Raw genomic sequence first — 11,287 nt, 5'->3', positions numbered from 1 at the left:
TGACTTTAACATTGTAACTTCCTCTTTTTCTATAACTCACTTTTCCATCTGTTACAATCATTAAACACATTCAACCTGTATTAAACCCATTTGAACATTGACTTCAAATTATCACAAGTTTGATCTTCAGTAATAATTAATCACATCTCTCACTTATTATAATTCATCAACCATAAATCATCAACCACAATCATTCCATAGTTAAATCATTACAGATCACATTTCAGAAAATACATTTCAGAAGGTTATTATGTGATTATTTCTAGTCGTTTTACTAATTGTATTCATTCATATTCAACTTAATTAACTTTTAATCAAACCACAAGATTACTTATTTTCTCTCAGGCCTCTATGCACCTTTTCTGCATGCACCCGGAAAGATCTCACACCCTATGCCAGTTTTCTTGACAGCACATAAACTCAACAACTTTCTTGCTATGTTGAGCAACATTTCAGACAAGAAAAATTGGTATCGGTCAAAATCGGAATCGGGAGGTTAAGCTTTTTAAAAGATCGGTAATCGGCGATTGGCCAGAAAACTGCAATCGGTGCACACCTAATGATTAAGATATATCACTAAACGAGTAATATGCCTAAATGCTGAGTTGTATATTCTAATTGATCTATCCCTTGTATGGATAAAGACTTATTTTTTTCTCAGATATGTAAGAAAACAATAGTTATATGAGGATATTCTAGAATTAAAAGGATGCATGAAATCACTAAAGTACTAAATATAGAAGCAAATGTATTATGTATTTTCCATTGTGCTCACATAAACCCAATATCTTAGAAGAATTAACTGAACAGTTTTGAGTCCAGCAAAAGCTAAGGGTATTTTCAAGGCTTCTTGCCAAGCTGTGCATTCTGAGGGAACACTAAAAGTAATGGTCTGGACCGTGAACCATAGATGCTTTGATTATGTGACATACTGGAAGATAAATGTGTTGGTAGAAAGCCAAGGATTTGTAAATTAAATTATACCAGTACAAAAGTCTGTTTCTAGAACGATAATGGCTGGTTGAACCTGAGAGCACAGAGTGCAGGAGTGAGAGAGACGTTCAGGTCCTGGAATGATTCTTCAGTTTACCTGATGAACAGCGAACACTATTGTTACTATTATTTTTTGTGTACTTTGAGTGTCTAGGAATATAAAAAATAAATGTATTCTTTCCTGGTAATGCATAGATATGTTTCTATTCTTTTTGGGTTACATTTGTCTGTTCATTTTTCTGTATTGCCTGTAACTATTTCTTTGCTATGAAGAAAACGTAGCAACGTATTTGCTGTGGAACTGCTAAACAAGGTTATGACTTCCATCTAATCAGCTTTGTGAATCCACCAGTGGTTTTTCTCAAAGCAATTTTGCAGTTCAAGTTCAATTATGCCAAAGTTACAAGCAGACAAGTCAAAATGTTTGGTTCTACCGCGTACTAATGCACAGGACTTCTTACATCGCCCCACAGAATTAGAGCCTCTGCTGGTCTGGTTAAATTAGATTTTTCTCGGGAATGTACCCACAGTAGTGGGGAAAGTCCGTTTGTGCAGAGCACTTAAGGACAAGTGCTTCAGCAACCTCTGCCAGTATCAAGAGGGATTTTCCGAAAGACTTCATCTGATTGAGGGTCAGTTCCTTCTCTGTATGGAAACGAGATACATATCAAAGTGACCTGCAGGGCGAAGGGCTTGAAATGAATCATTCACATTTAAAAAGACTGCAGGTAAACGAGTGAAGTTGGCCTCCCCGCCTTGCTCAGATCTAACAAAATTGGTGTCAAACATTTGTGCTATGTTTGTTCAGCAAATGTTTTTGTTTGTGCCACTATCATTTTAAAGATAATAAATGCTTCCAGAGGTCATGAAAGGTCAACCAGCCTCTCCAACTTCTTCAGGTCAGACAAAGGTTGTGTCAATCAACTTGGTTACGTTAGTGAAGGTTTGTGCAGCAAACATTTTTATTCATGCTGCTTTTGTTTAGAAGATATTAATGAAAGTTTAAAGGCCAACCAGCACTCCTCCCATCCCCCACATTACCCAAATCTAACAGAACTGGTGTCAAATATTTGTGCTGCATTTGTGCTGGTTTGTGCAGCAAACATTCTGTGTTGTGCTGCTACCATTTTAAAGATATTAATAAATATTTCTGGAGGTCATGAAAGGTCAACTGCACTCCCTCAACCTCCCATTTTTCTAATCTGACAAAATTGATGTCAATCAACTCGGTTAGTTTTGTAACATTTTCATTTGTGCTACTTTTGACTTAAAGACATTAACAACCGTTTAAATGTCAAAAGATCAACCAGTTCCCCCACATCTACAAAATCAAACAAATATGGTGTCAATAAACTATACTACATTTTTACTGGTTTGTGCTGATAACATTTCCATTGGTGCTGCTTTTGCTTTTAATATACAGTATAACTGACTGACATTATTTTTATCTATTTTGTTGTATTTTCTTGCACTACAGCCATAAAGGAATTCTGATTCTGTTTGTATCTTACAGTCTTGTTCTTTCAGTACAGTACATCCATCCATCCATCCATCCATCCATCTATCCATCCATCTTCGTCCGCTTGTCCCGAGTCTGGTCGCGGGGGTAGCAGCCTATGTAAGGAGGCCCAGACTTCCCTCTGCCCAGCCACTTGGGCTGGATCCTCCAGGGGAACGTTCCCCTGGAGATACTTAAGCTCCTCCACTTGGGGCAGGACTTCCGCCCCAACCCGGATAAGGCACTCTCTAAGTTGACACTCTTATGTCATCTCCTCTTTAATTCTATCATGCAACAAAACAATGTTTAAAATCCAGTCTAGTTCACATCTTGAAGAACAAATACTCCCCTGCTTTTGTAAACCTCACTGTGATAAGAACATCAGGTTGTCATATCAAGCCCGATCAGAAGTGTCTCTCCGCTCTCCTTTATGTCCATATCAGGTTTCCATTTTCCCCAGTTTCCTCCTGTGTCTCTACTCTCTTTTCAGTGTTTTTAGAGAGGCTTTGCAGCCAAATCACTGTGACAGGCTGGCGAACATCAGATTGAGCTCAGCGGTTCGTCTTCATTGTTCTAAAACGCTAGTAAGTAGGTCAAATTGAGAGTCTAGTGAAATCTTAATTAGAGAGAGCCCAGGATCTCTCATGTTTCAGCTGTAAGCGTCATTTCAGTGGCTTAAGGTTTAAAAATACACTAAAAAAGGGCAATTTACATCCAATTGGAATCAGAGATGATGGCATTTTACAAAAACAAACCAAAAAAATGTCTGTGAGCTGAAGCTTTGAAAACCACCTCAAGAAATCAGTTTGTGCTTAAAATTGGACTTATAAGATATACAAACAACTATTTCCGTTGGGAGATAATAATCTAATTTGATCTCAAGGACATCTGGCTATTGAGAGCACAAACATTTTAGAATATGCAACTTTATACAAGTGGGGCAATGTTCAACATAACAGCAACGTTTATACTGTATTTACAATATTTGCTGGCTCTGTAAAAAGCAAGAGAACTTTGTGGATCTGCAGAAATACATTTACTTGACCCTAAGAATTGCAACACAAACAAGCTCAGAAAACATTAATTACTATCTTGAAAATTTAATTAGAACTGCAAATTGAACTTTATAGAAGGCATAGCATTAAAGAATAAGAAAGATGATTGATTCAAAATTTCAAAGTAGCACAATGAAATAAGATTTATATTTATAGCATTCTCTTTAGAATCTTATAAATACACATGAAACTTACAAAAGTCAATAACTACAACAAAATAAAGTTAGTTCATCTCCAACCTGATGACATTTTGTATAAGATTAATTGTGCACAGCAGGAAGAGGGAGAGCAAAAAATATATTTGTGAGAAGCTCACTTTTGCTAAGTGCTTATCTGTTGCTATGGTACCCAGCAAAAAAAAAAATCAACCACACCAAGTGTGTCAAGGACAGGAGTAAAACTAACTGAGGCAACAGAGAGAGGCATCGGCATTACAACCCCATCCCAAGGAAGCAAAAGATCATTTCTGGCTCCGGGTGGAGCACAAAAACTAGTAACTACTACACAGTTGATGTCAGTCAATAGGACAGTACAAAGACTGAACCTGGCTGTCCACTAAACAGGAGAAAACGGTTTGAGAACCCCTATTGGCTTCCACTGAGAACACAACACTCTCTTAGTTATTCACTTAGAAAAAAAAAACTCACAATAAGTTGCCAACAGTATACTGTACACCACACAGACAAGACGAGATCACTGGAGATCAAAGCTAAGGGAAGAGGGGGCCTGACATCTCTGGGATGGAGCTCTTGGTTCATGAGCTGCAAGTGAAATACTTGTTGCAGCAGGTAAATCTGAAACAGGAGGAGAGAACTCTCCAATGAAGAGCCCTTCTGGAGGTCAGTGACACTCGGATTAGGAGGCACTGAGCCTCATCCTTCATTCCTGCTTCACTCTTGGCTGTAAACCACTTCAGCAAAGCTGTAGATCATAACTCGATGAAGCAAATAGGACCACAAAGCAGAGATGCTGTTCTAATGCCACCAAAACGGATCACCTCATCACTTTGACTACGCCTGAAAGTTGTGTTCATAAACGTTATGAATAGAATCTGTGACAAAGGGCAACGGCGGTGGAGTCCAGCTCTGATTGGAATTGAGCCTGACTTACTGCTGGCAATGTGGAACAACCTCTGACACCAGTCATACATGGATAAATCAAGATCTTCTTCCAAACTCAAATTGTGCTTTTTCAGACTATTTGTTGCAAACAGATGGTTTCAGGCAAAAGGAAAAAGCTCAACATTTCATGCCCTTTTTAAATGATCATGAATGTTGCTGACAATGCAAACAAGACAAGGCTCTAAAGTCAACCAGTGGTTATTGAAGTTTTAGATAATTTTCAATAATTAAAACACTCAAATCAGTAACAGTGTAAAAGGTAGGAACACATATGAAACATGTATTAGACTGAACTAAAGTAACCTTTGCATGCTCAGAAATAAGAGCCAAGGCTTTTCATCTGTTTTGTTTATCCATTGCACTCTTGAAAGCACAGCTGACATGCACAGTGACTTCATTTACACTGAGCTTGTGTGTGGGGTGTGTGTGTGTGTGTGTTTGTGCAGGGATTGTACCCTGGCTCAGAGGAAGGCTGGCAAGTGTACAGCACGGCCTCAGATCCGGACGGCCGGTGTGTGTGCACGGTAGTCGCCCCTGCTCGAAACCTGTGCAAACGAGACCCCCGGAACCAACAGCTACGCCTGCTGACTGAACAGGTGAGCACTTTTGGCATATGCAGGGCCGGCCCAAGGCTTAAGCAAACTAAGCAGCCGCTTAGGGCCCCAAGGCCACCAAGGGGCCCCCTCAGAGGAGCTTTTTTTTTTAGTAATAATTTCTGTCATTAAAATATCAAAAACACACAATTTCAGTATGAAGTGATTTATTTTTACAATAATATATATTTGATAATGTATGTAGAAGTCATTATTTTATGTTCAAAAATAATAAAATAAAATTGCTCCTGGGGCCCCCTGGTGGCTGCGGTAGGTACCGCACGTTTTGCCGGTAACGAGCTGCCGTGCAGATCGCATCCAAACGTCCAAAGTTTCGGTCAGAAGCTAAGTAAGCAAAACAGAAAACACAGGAGAACATTTTTTGGGGAAGTTTATTGAACTTTTCTTGAATTCAGAAGTTCACATGCATTTCTTTATTATCAGCGATAATTGTGCTTTAAACTGTATGACTGTCTAAAACACAATTTAAATAACGTTTAAGCAACCATAATATTGTGGGTTTCCTTCCACAGTAGTTTTGAATTCTTTCCCGTTCTGCCTAACAGAACCGGTGCAGCTGAGCCAGGTCTGCAGGCTGATTCGCTCCAACACACCTTTTCAGATCTGCTCACGAATTCTCAAGAGGATTGAGATCAGGACTTTGTAATGGCCACACCAAAACACTGAAACACTGACTTTGTTGTCTTTAAACCACTTTCAAAATTTTCACTGTAAGCTTAGAGTCATTGTCTATTTGGAAGACCAATTAAAAGCTTAACGTCCTGGCTGATGTCTTTAGATGTTGCTTCGATATTTCTACATCATGTTCTGGTTGTGCCATCTATTTTATCAAGTGCTTCAGTTCCTCTTGCAGCAAAACAGCACAGCATGACACTGACAGCCCCATACTTTATAAGTGGGATGTTGTTCTCAGACCCCATTTTCCCTCCAGAATTAACAGTAGTCATTATGGCCTGAAAAAAGCCTAAAGAGTTGGGTGGAGGTTAATCCTCCAGCAGAAAAATGACCCAAACATATCACCAGATCCTACATTAGAATGGTTTTCCTCAAAGCATGTTCATGTTCAGACCTAAATTCAGTTAAGAATATGTCGCAAAATTTAAATATTGTTTTTGTAGACACTTTCCATCCAGTATGACTGAGCTTGACTTATTTTGAAGAACAGCAGGTCAAAATTTCAGTCTGTAGATAAACAAAGCAGGCCTGCAGCTGTGCTGCAGCATGATGGTTCAACAAAGTGTTGGCTTTGGGGGCTAAAAACAAATGTATATAAAACCTGTCAAATTTTCTACACCGTGTTCCAAATAATTATGCAAATTGGATTTTAGTGTCATAAAGATGATTTTTTTTGCTGTGCTATTAAATTTATAGATGGTATTGTGTGACAGGGCTCCTTAAATCACTATAATTCATTTCAGAGAGCTGGGTTGATTAGTTTGTCTGGTGAACTCAATTAAAGGAAATCGACTTATGAAGTGTAGTGCCGTATGACAAAGTATGAAAACATTAGATATTTAACAAAAACTGAAGCGTTATCATTCAGTGAAGAGATTTGTGGCTGATTCAGAACAAAGATGGGTTTGTACAGATAAAGGCAGAATGAGGAAGGTTTCTGTTAGACAAATTCACAGGATTAAGAGAGCAGCTGTTAAAATGCCTTTACAAAGCAGCAAACAGTTATTTGAAGCTGCTGGAGCCTCTGGAACCTCAAGGTGGAGGATCCTCCAGAGGCTTGCGGTGCATGAACCTACTATTGGGCCCCTAACCAGAGCTCACAAGCAGAAACATGAGCCCAGCCGTGGGGCCCAGCCATACATAAAGATTAATTTTCAAACAGACTTGTTCACTGATGACTGCTGTGCAAGTAGTGGATTGGTGGTGGATGGCCACCACGTCCCAACATCATCCAAACGTCAGCAAGGAGGTGATGGAGTCATTTTTTGGGCCGAAATCATGAGGAGAGAATCATTGATCGGCCCCCTCAGAGTCCATGAAGGTGTAAAAATGACCTCAGCAAAGTATTTGGACTTTCTGACCGATCACTTTCTTTCATGGTTCAAAAAGAAGAGCCATAACTTCAGTAGCAAAGTCATTTTCATGCATCACAATGCACCGTCTCATGCTGCAAGGAATACCACTGTGTCATTGGCTGCTATGGGCATAAAAGAGGAGAAACTCATGGTGTGGTCACCATCCTCCTCTGACCTCAACCCTATTGAGAACCTTTGGAGTTTCCTCAAGCAGAAGATCTGTGGATGGAATGCAGTTCATATCAAAACAGCAGCTCTGGGAAGGTTTTCTGACATCCTGCAAAGAAATTCAAGCAGAAACTTTCCACAAACTCACAAGTTCAATGGATCAAGAATTGTGCTGTGATATCAAAGAAGGTTCTATGTTAACATGGAACTGGGTCTGTTAAAATGTTTTTGATTGAAATAGCTTTTGATTTTCGTACATGTGAACACTTATTGCTGCACATTCAAAGAATGACCGTTTGCAGTTCTTTATAATCCATAAGATGTTTAGAAAATCTGCTGTGCGTAATAATTTGGAACATTTTGCATTTGGAGTTTTTTATTTTTGAAAAAAAATACTGTTCTCATGGGGAGCTTTGTTCAGTAAAATTAGATTTACACTGTAATAGTTCATGACTTGAAAATTATACTGACCATCATTTGCATTGACCATTTAAGAAAATCTGAGAAAATATTACTTGCATAATAATTTGGAACACAGTGTATATTTATATTATATCTATGTTACGACCCCAAGGTCTAGGGGATCAAGGGTGGTAACAGCTTCTATAGAAACAAGTGAATGTAAAATGATGTATTACAAAAAAAGATAGTTTCAAAATCCAAAACACAATACAATTCAGCCTGATTAACAGTCAAAATAGGACTAAAATAAATTAAATAAGTGCAAATTAAATGATAAGGAAATTAAATTATTTTTTTTCTTTAAATTAAATTAAAGAAAAAGAAAACACTAAAGGAATTCTAAGGGAGCACCAAGCCTCCCAAACACATTCTTCAATATTGAGTAGAAACATTCAAGATCAACGTCAAAACTGCTAAGCAGAACAAAATGGGTCAGTAGAACAAAGTTCACAGCTGCCCTAAACAGTCAGTTACAAGCAGGCAGACAAACAAATGTGGGGACAGCTGAACAAAGCCTCTTCCTACAAGCTGACCCACTGGAGGAATGGTTTGCAGGAGGCTTTTCTAGGAAGCAGGTGAACCACATCAGCATCTGATTGGCGTGACAATCCTCTGCTGGTCCAATGGTGTCGTTGCTCTTTGGCAGCCTCCAGGCAGCCAATCAGGAAGGTGTGCTCTCACAGCTGAACCTGCATAACAAAAAGAAGCCTGCACAGCCTAGAGGCAAGGGGCCGTAACAATCTATAAAAGATTTTAAAAATCATGTCTTGGTCAAACAGGTAATTAAAGTGCAGTGATATTTGTCGCATCATGACAAAATGTGAACAATTATGAGTATGAGCTGTTTTTTAATACATTTATACATCAGTTGTTCATCTCTCTAAAGACTATCAGTCAACCAAACCCTGCAGCAAATTTGAATATTAAAATAAAACCCTGATCAATGGGTAAGAAATAAACAATTTGTTACTTACTGTAGGACAAAAAAATGAGCATTCCAACACTGGTTTCTGTGTAAATGTGCATGCACCTATGCATAAGACTGTGAATCTGTTCATGTAAGTATATTTCCATCAATATGCACCCCAAGAGAGAAATAAAAATGATTTGTGACTGGGAACAATGAATTATTAAACATCGTCGGCCCGGCAAACGTTGCTCACTGCATTCACCGCTGTGAGGATCTAACATCAGGATTTAGTAGTGCTGCATTTTCCCTACGGCAAAAGTGAACCAAAGCAATGTTAACGGCAAAAACAACTACAGCGCTTTTCCTCATTTGCTGCTGGTGTTAGAGTGTATACAGTCTTCACACAGAACGGGAGGGAAATGAGAGGCGGCAGAGGATGAGCACAATCAGAAACAGCTTCCCCTCTTCTCTCCCAACACTGTTCCTGTCAGGAAGCTTGTGTGTTTATGAATCTTAATTAGCTCAGCGTGTCTCTGGAAGTGACACCTACATCCTGCTGTGAGTGGGAATAGTTGCGTGTGTGTTTGTATGCCATGGTGTGTCTGCTCCTCTCCAGCCTCTGTGGCTCACACAGATGCAGCGAGGTGATGAGTGAGTGGGTGGGTTTGTTTGTTTGTTGATCACTTCTACATTCACAACTCACAATCTGGGTCATTGCATGGTGCTTTTTTTTTTTTTTTTTGCTTTTCCTTAACATTCAGTATCAAAAGAGGTTTGATGTATCTGTTAGTATCTCCGGATTATTAATGAGCAGCAGTGTGGGAGTGCTTGTTTCTGTGAGAGAAGAGCACACTCTTAATGAGGATCTCTGTTAAAATGAATTTAAGAATACACTCCTACAGAAACTTACATTATCATCTAATTACAGAAAGGCACAATATAAATATCAAATTCTGAACTGCAAACTGCTTTGAGTGTAAAAACAGTGTGAGATCTTAAAATCGCCTATTGGTTCTTCTGTGCCTTCCGTTTTAATGGAAAATGAAAAAAAAATTAAAATTTAAAAAATCTCAGCACACAGTTTCACGAATTGAAATACTGAAAAAACTATAGCCCAAAGTTAATGTAAGCATTGACAGATTTCCTTTTAAATTAAAACCAAAAGGGCTGTTATAAATGACACAAAATGCTTGGTGGTTCAACAAAGTGTTGGCTCTGGGGGCTAAAAACAAATGTATACAAACCTATCAGATTTTATATATTTATAGTATATATTTAGTTAGAAAATGATAAAAAATCAAGTCTTGGTCAAACAGGAAAATGAAGTTATGATTGGTCATGCATTTTGAGTAGCAAATCTTCCTTTGCAAGGTTTATTTATTTAAATAAAATAAATTAGCAAAGGAAAAAAAAACTTGTTTGGACACATTTTGCTGGTTAAGAATAATCTGTGGTTTTCTTTCACCGAGCTAGCCCTTAAAGTATATGTTGCTCGGCTCAGGCACAGATGACATTCGGAGTTGTCTTTGCGAATTAAAAAAAAGGCTTTATTTACCTTTATACAAAAATACAGCTTGACATACTCGGTGCCTAACTCTCCCCAGAAGAACGGAAACCGAGCACTGCACCCCAACGTTCCAGGAACACACATCAAAACAGTCGCATTCAATGACATAAAGGAAATGTCAGTTACTAAGTTATCAAGCTACAATGAAAAATGAATGAACTTATTATAATAAACAAAACAAATTGGGTGGGGTATCTGTGAACTATAATACACATGAACAGTATAATAAATAAATAAACTAATAAATTCGGTGTCTCTCACATATACATAACAAACATAATGGACAAATTTAAATAGAAATTCTGTGGTGTTGTCGGGATCTTTGGTTTGGTGTTTTGTTACTTTCTGTGCTCCTTAGTTCCTTTTTTAGATTGGATCAGCCAAGTTGCTGTTCTTATTCTGCTTCTTCTTTTTTTATGGCTCTTGGCAAACAACTTAAGGTGCATTACCGCCACCTACTGGTAACCATGTTTTTGTTTTACTTTGGTTCAGTCCTTTCTTAGTGTTTCTAGTTTATTATGTTTATTTCTTGTGTCTAGATATTCCTTGTTTCTCTAGTTTAACTATGTTTCTTAGGTCTAGTTATTCTTTAGTGCTTTATTTAGTGCTTTACTCTCCCTCGCCCCGTATGCCACTTTCTCTCTCTCTCCTCTCACCTGCACCGTTCTCAGCCATCTGTTTCTTCAGTAATCAACCTCCCCATTACAGCTCATGCTCAGTTTCTCCTTGCTGGTTCCTTCAGTCTAATCCCATTTTCTCCCCGTTACGCCGCCGTAGTTTTTATGCTGTTCGTTATTTCCTGGATTCCTGTGGTTTTTGTTCTACTCTGGCTCACTGCATCAAAGGTGCCAACTAATTGGCTTAAACTA

The 11,287-nt window shown here is 38.5% G+C and overlaps 1 protein-coding gene across 3 annotated transcripts in view; it reads left to right on the top strand.

Moving 5' to 3' along the window:
* Positions 1-11,287, top strand: part of LOC116716216 (noelin-2-like) — a 37,668-nt gene that overhangs the window by 11,791 nt on the left and 14,590 nt on the right. Inside the window, exons 2-4 of one of the 3 annotated variants that reach the window (XM_032557118.1) lie at positions 2,982-3,075; positions 5,114-5,263; positions 10,859-10,879. In XM_032557118.1, the coding sequence (XP_032413009.1) occupies positions 2,982-3,075; positions 5,114-5,263; positions 10,859-10,879 (265 nt within the window). The remainder of the gene's footprint in view (positions 1-2,981; positions 3,076-5,113; positions 5,264-10,858; positions 10,880-11,287) is intronic. The other 2 variants (XM_032557117.1, XM_032557119.1) reach the window with 2 other exon arrangements.

Source organism: Xiphophorus hellerii, chromosome 24 (assembly GCF_003331165.1).
Source record: "Xiphophorus hellerii strain 12219 chromosome 24, Xiphophorus_hellerii-4.1, whole genome shotgun sequence".
In the NCBI taxonomy this organism is placed as follows: domain Eukaryota; kingdom Metazoa; phylum Chordata; class Actinopteri; order Cyprinodontiformes; family Poeciliidae; genus Xiphophorus; species Xiphophorus hellerii.
The sequence above is the reverse complement of the archived record's forward strand: the minus strand, read 5'-3'. Positions and strand labels throughout refer to the sequence as shown.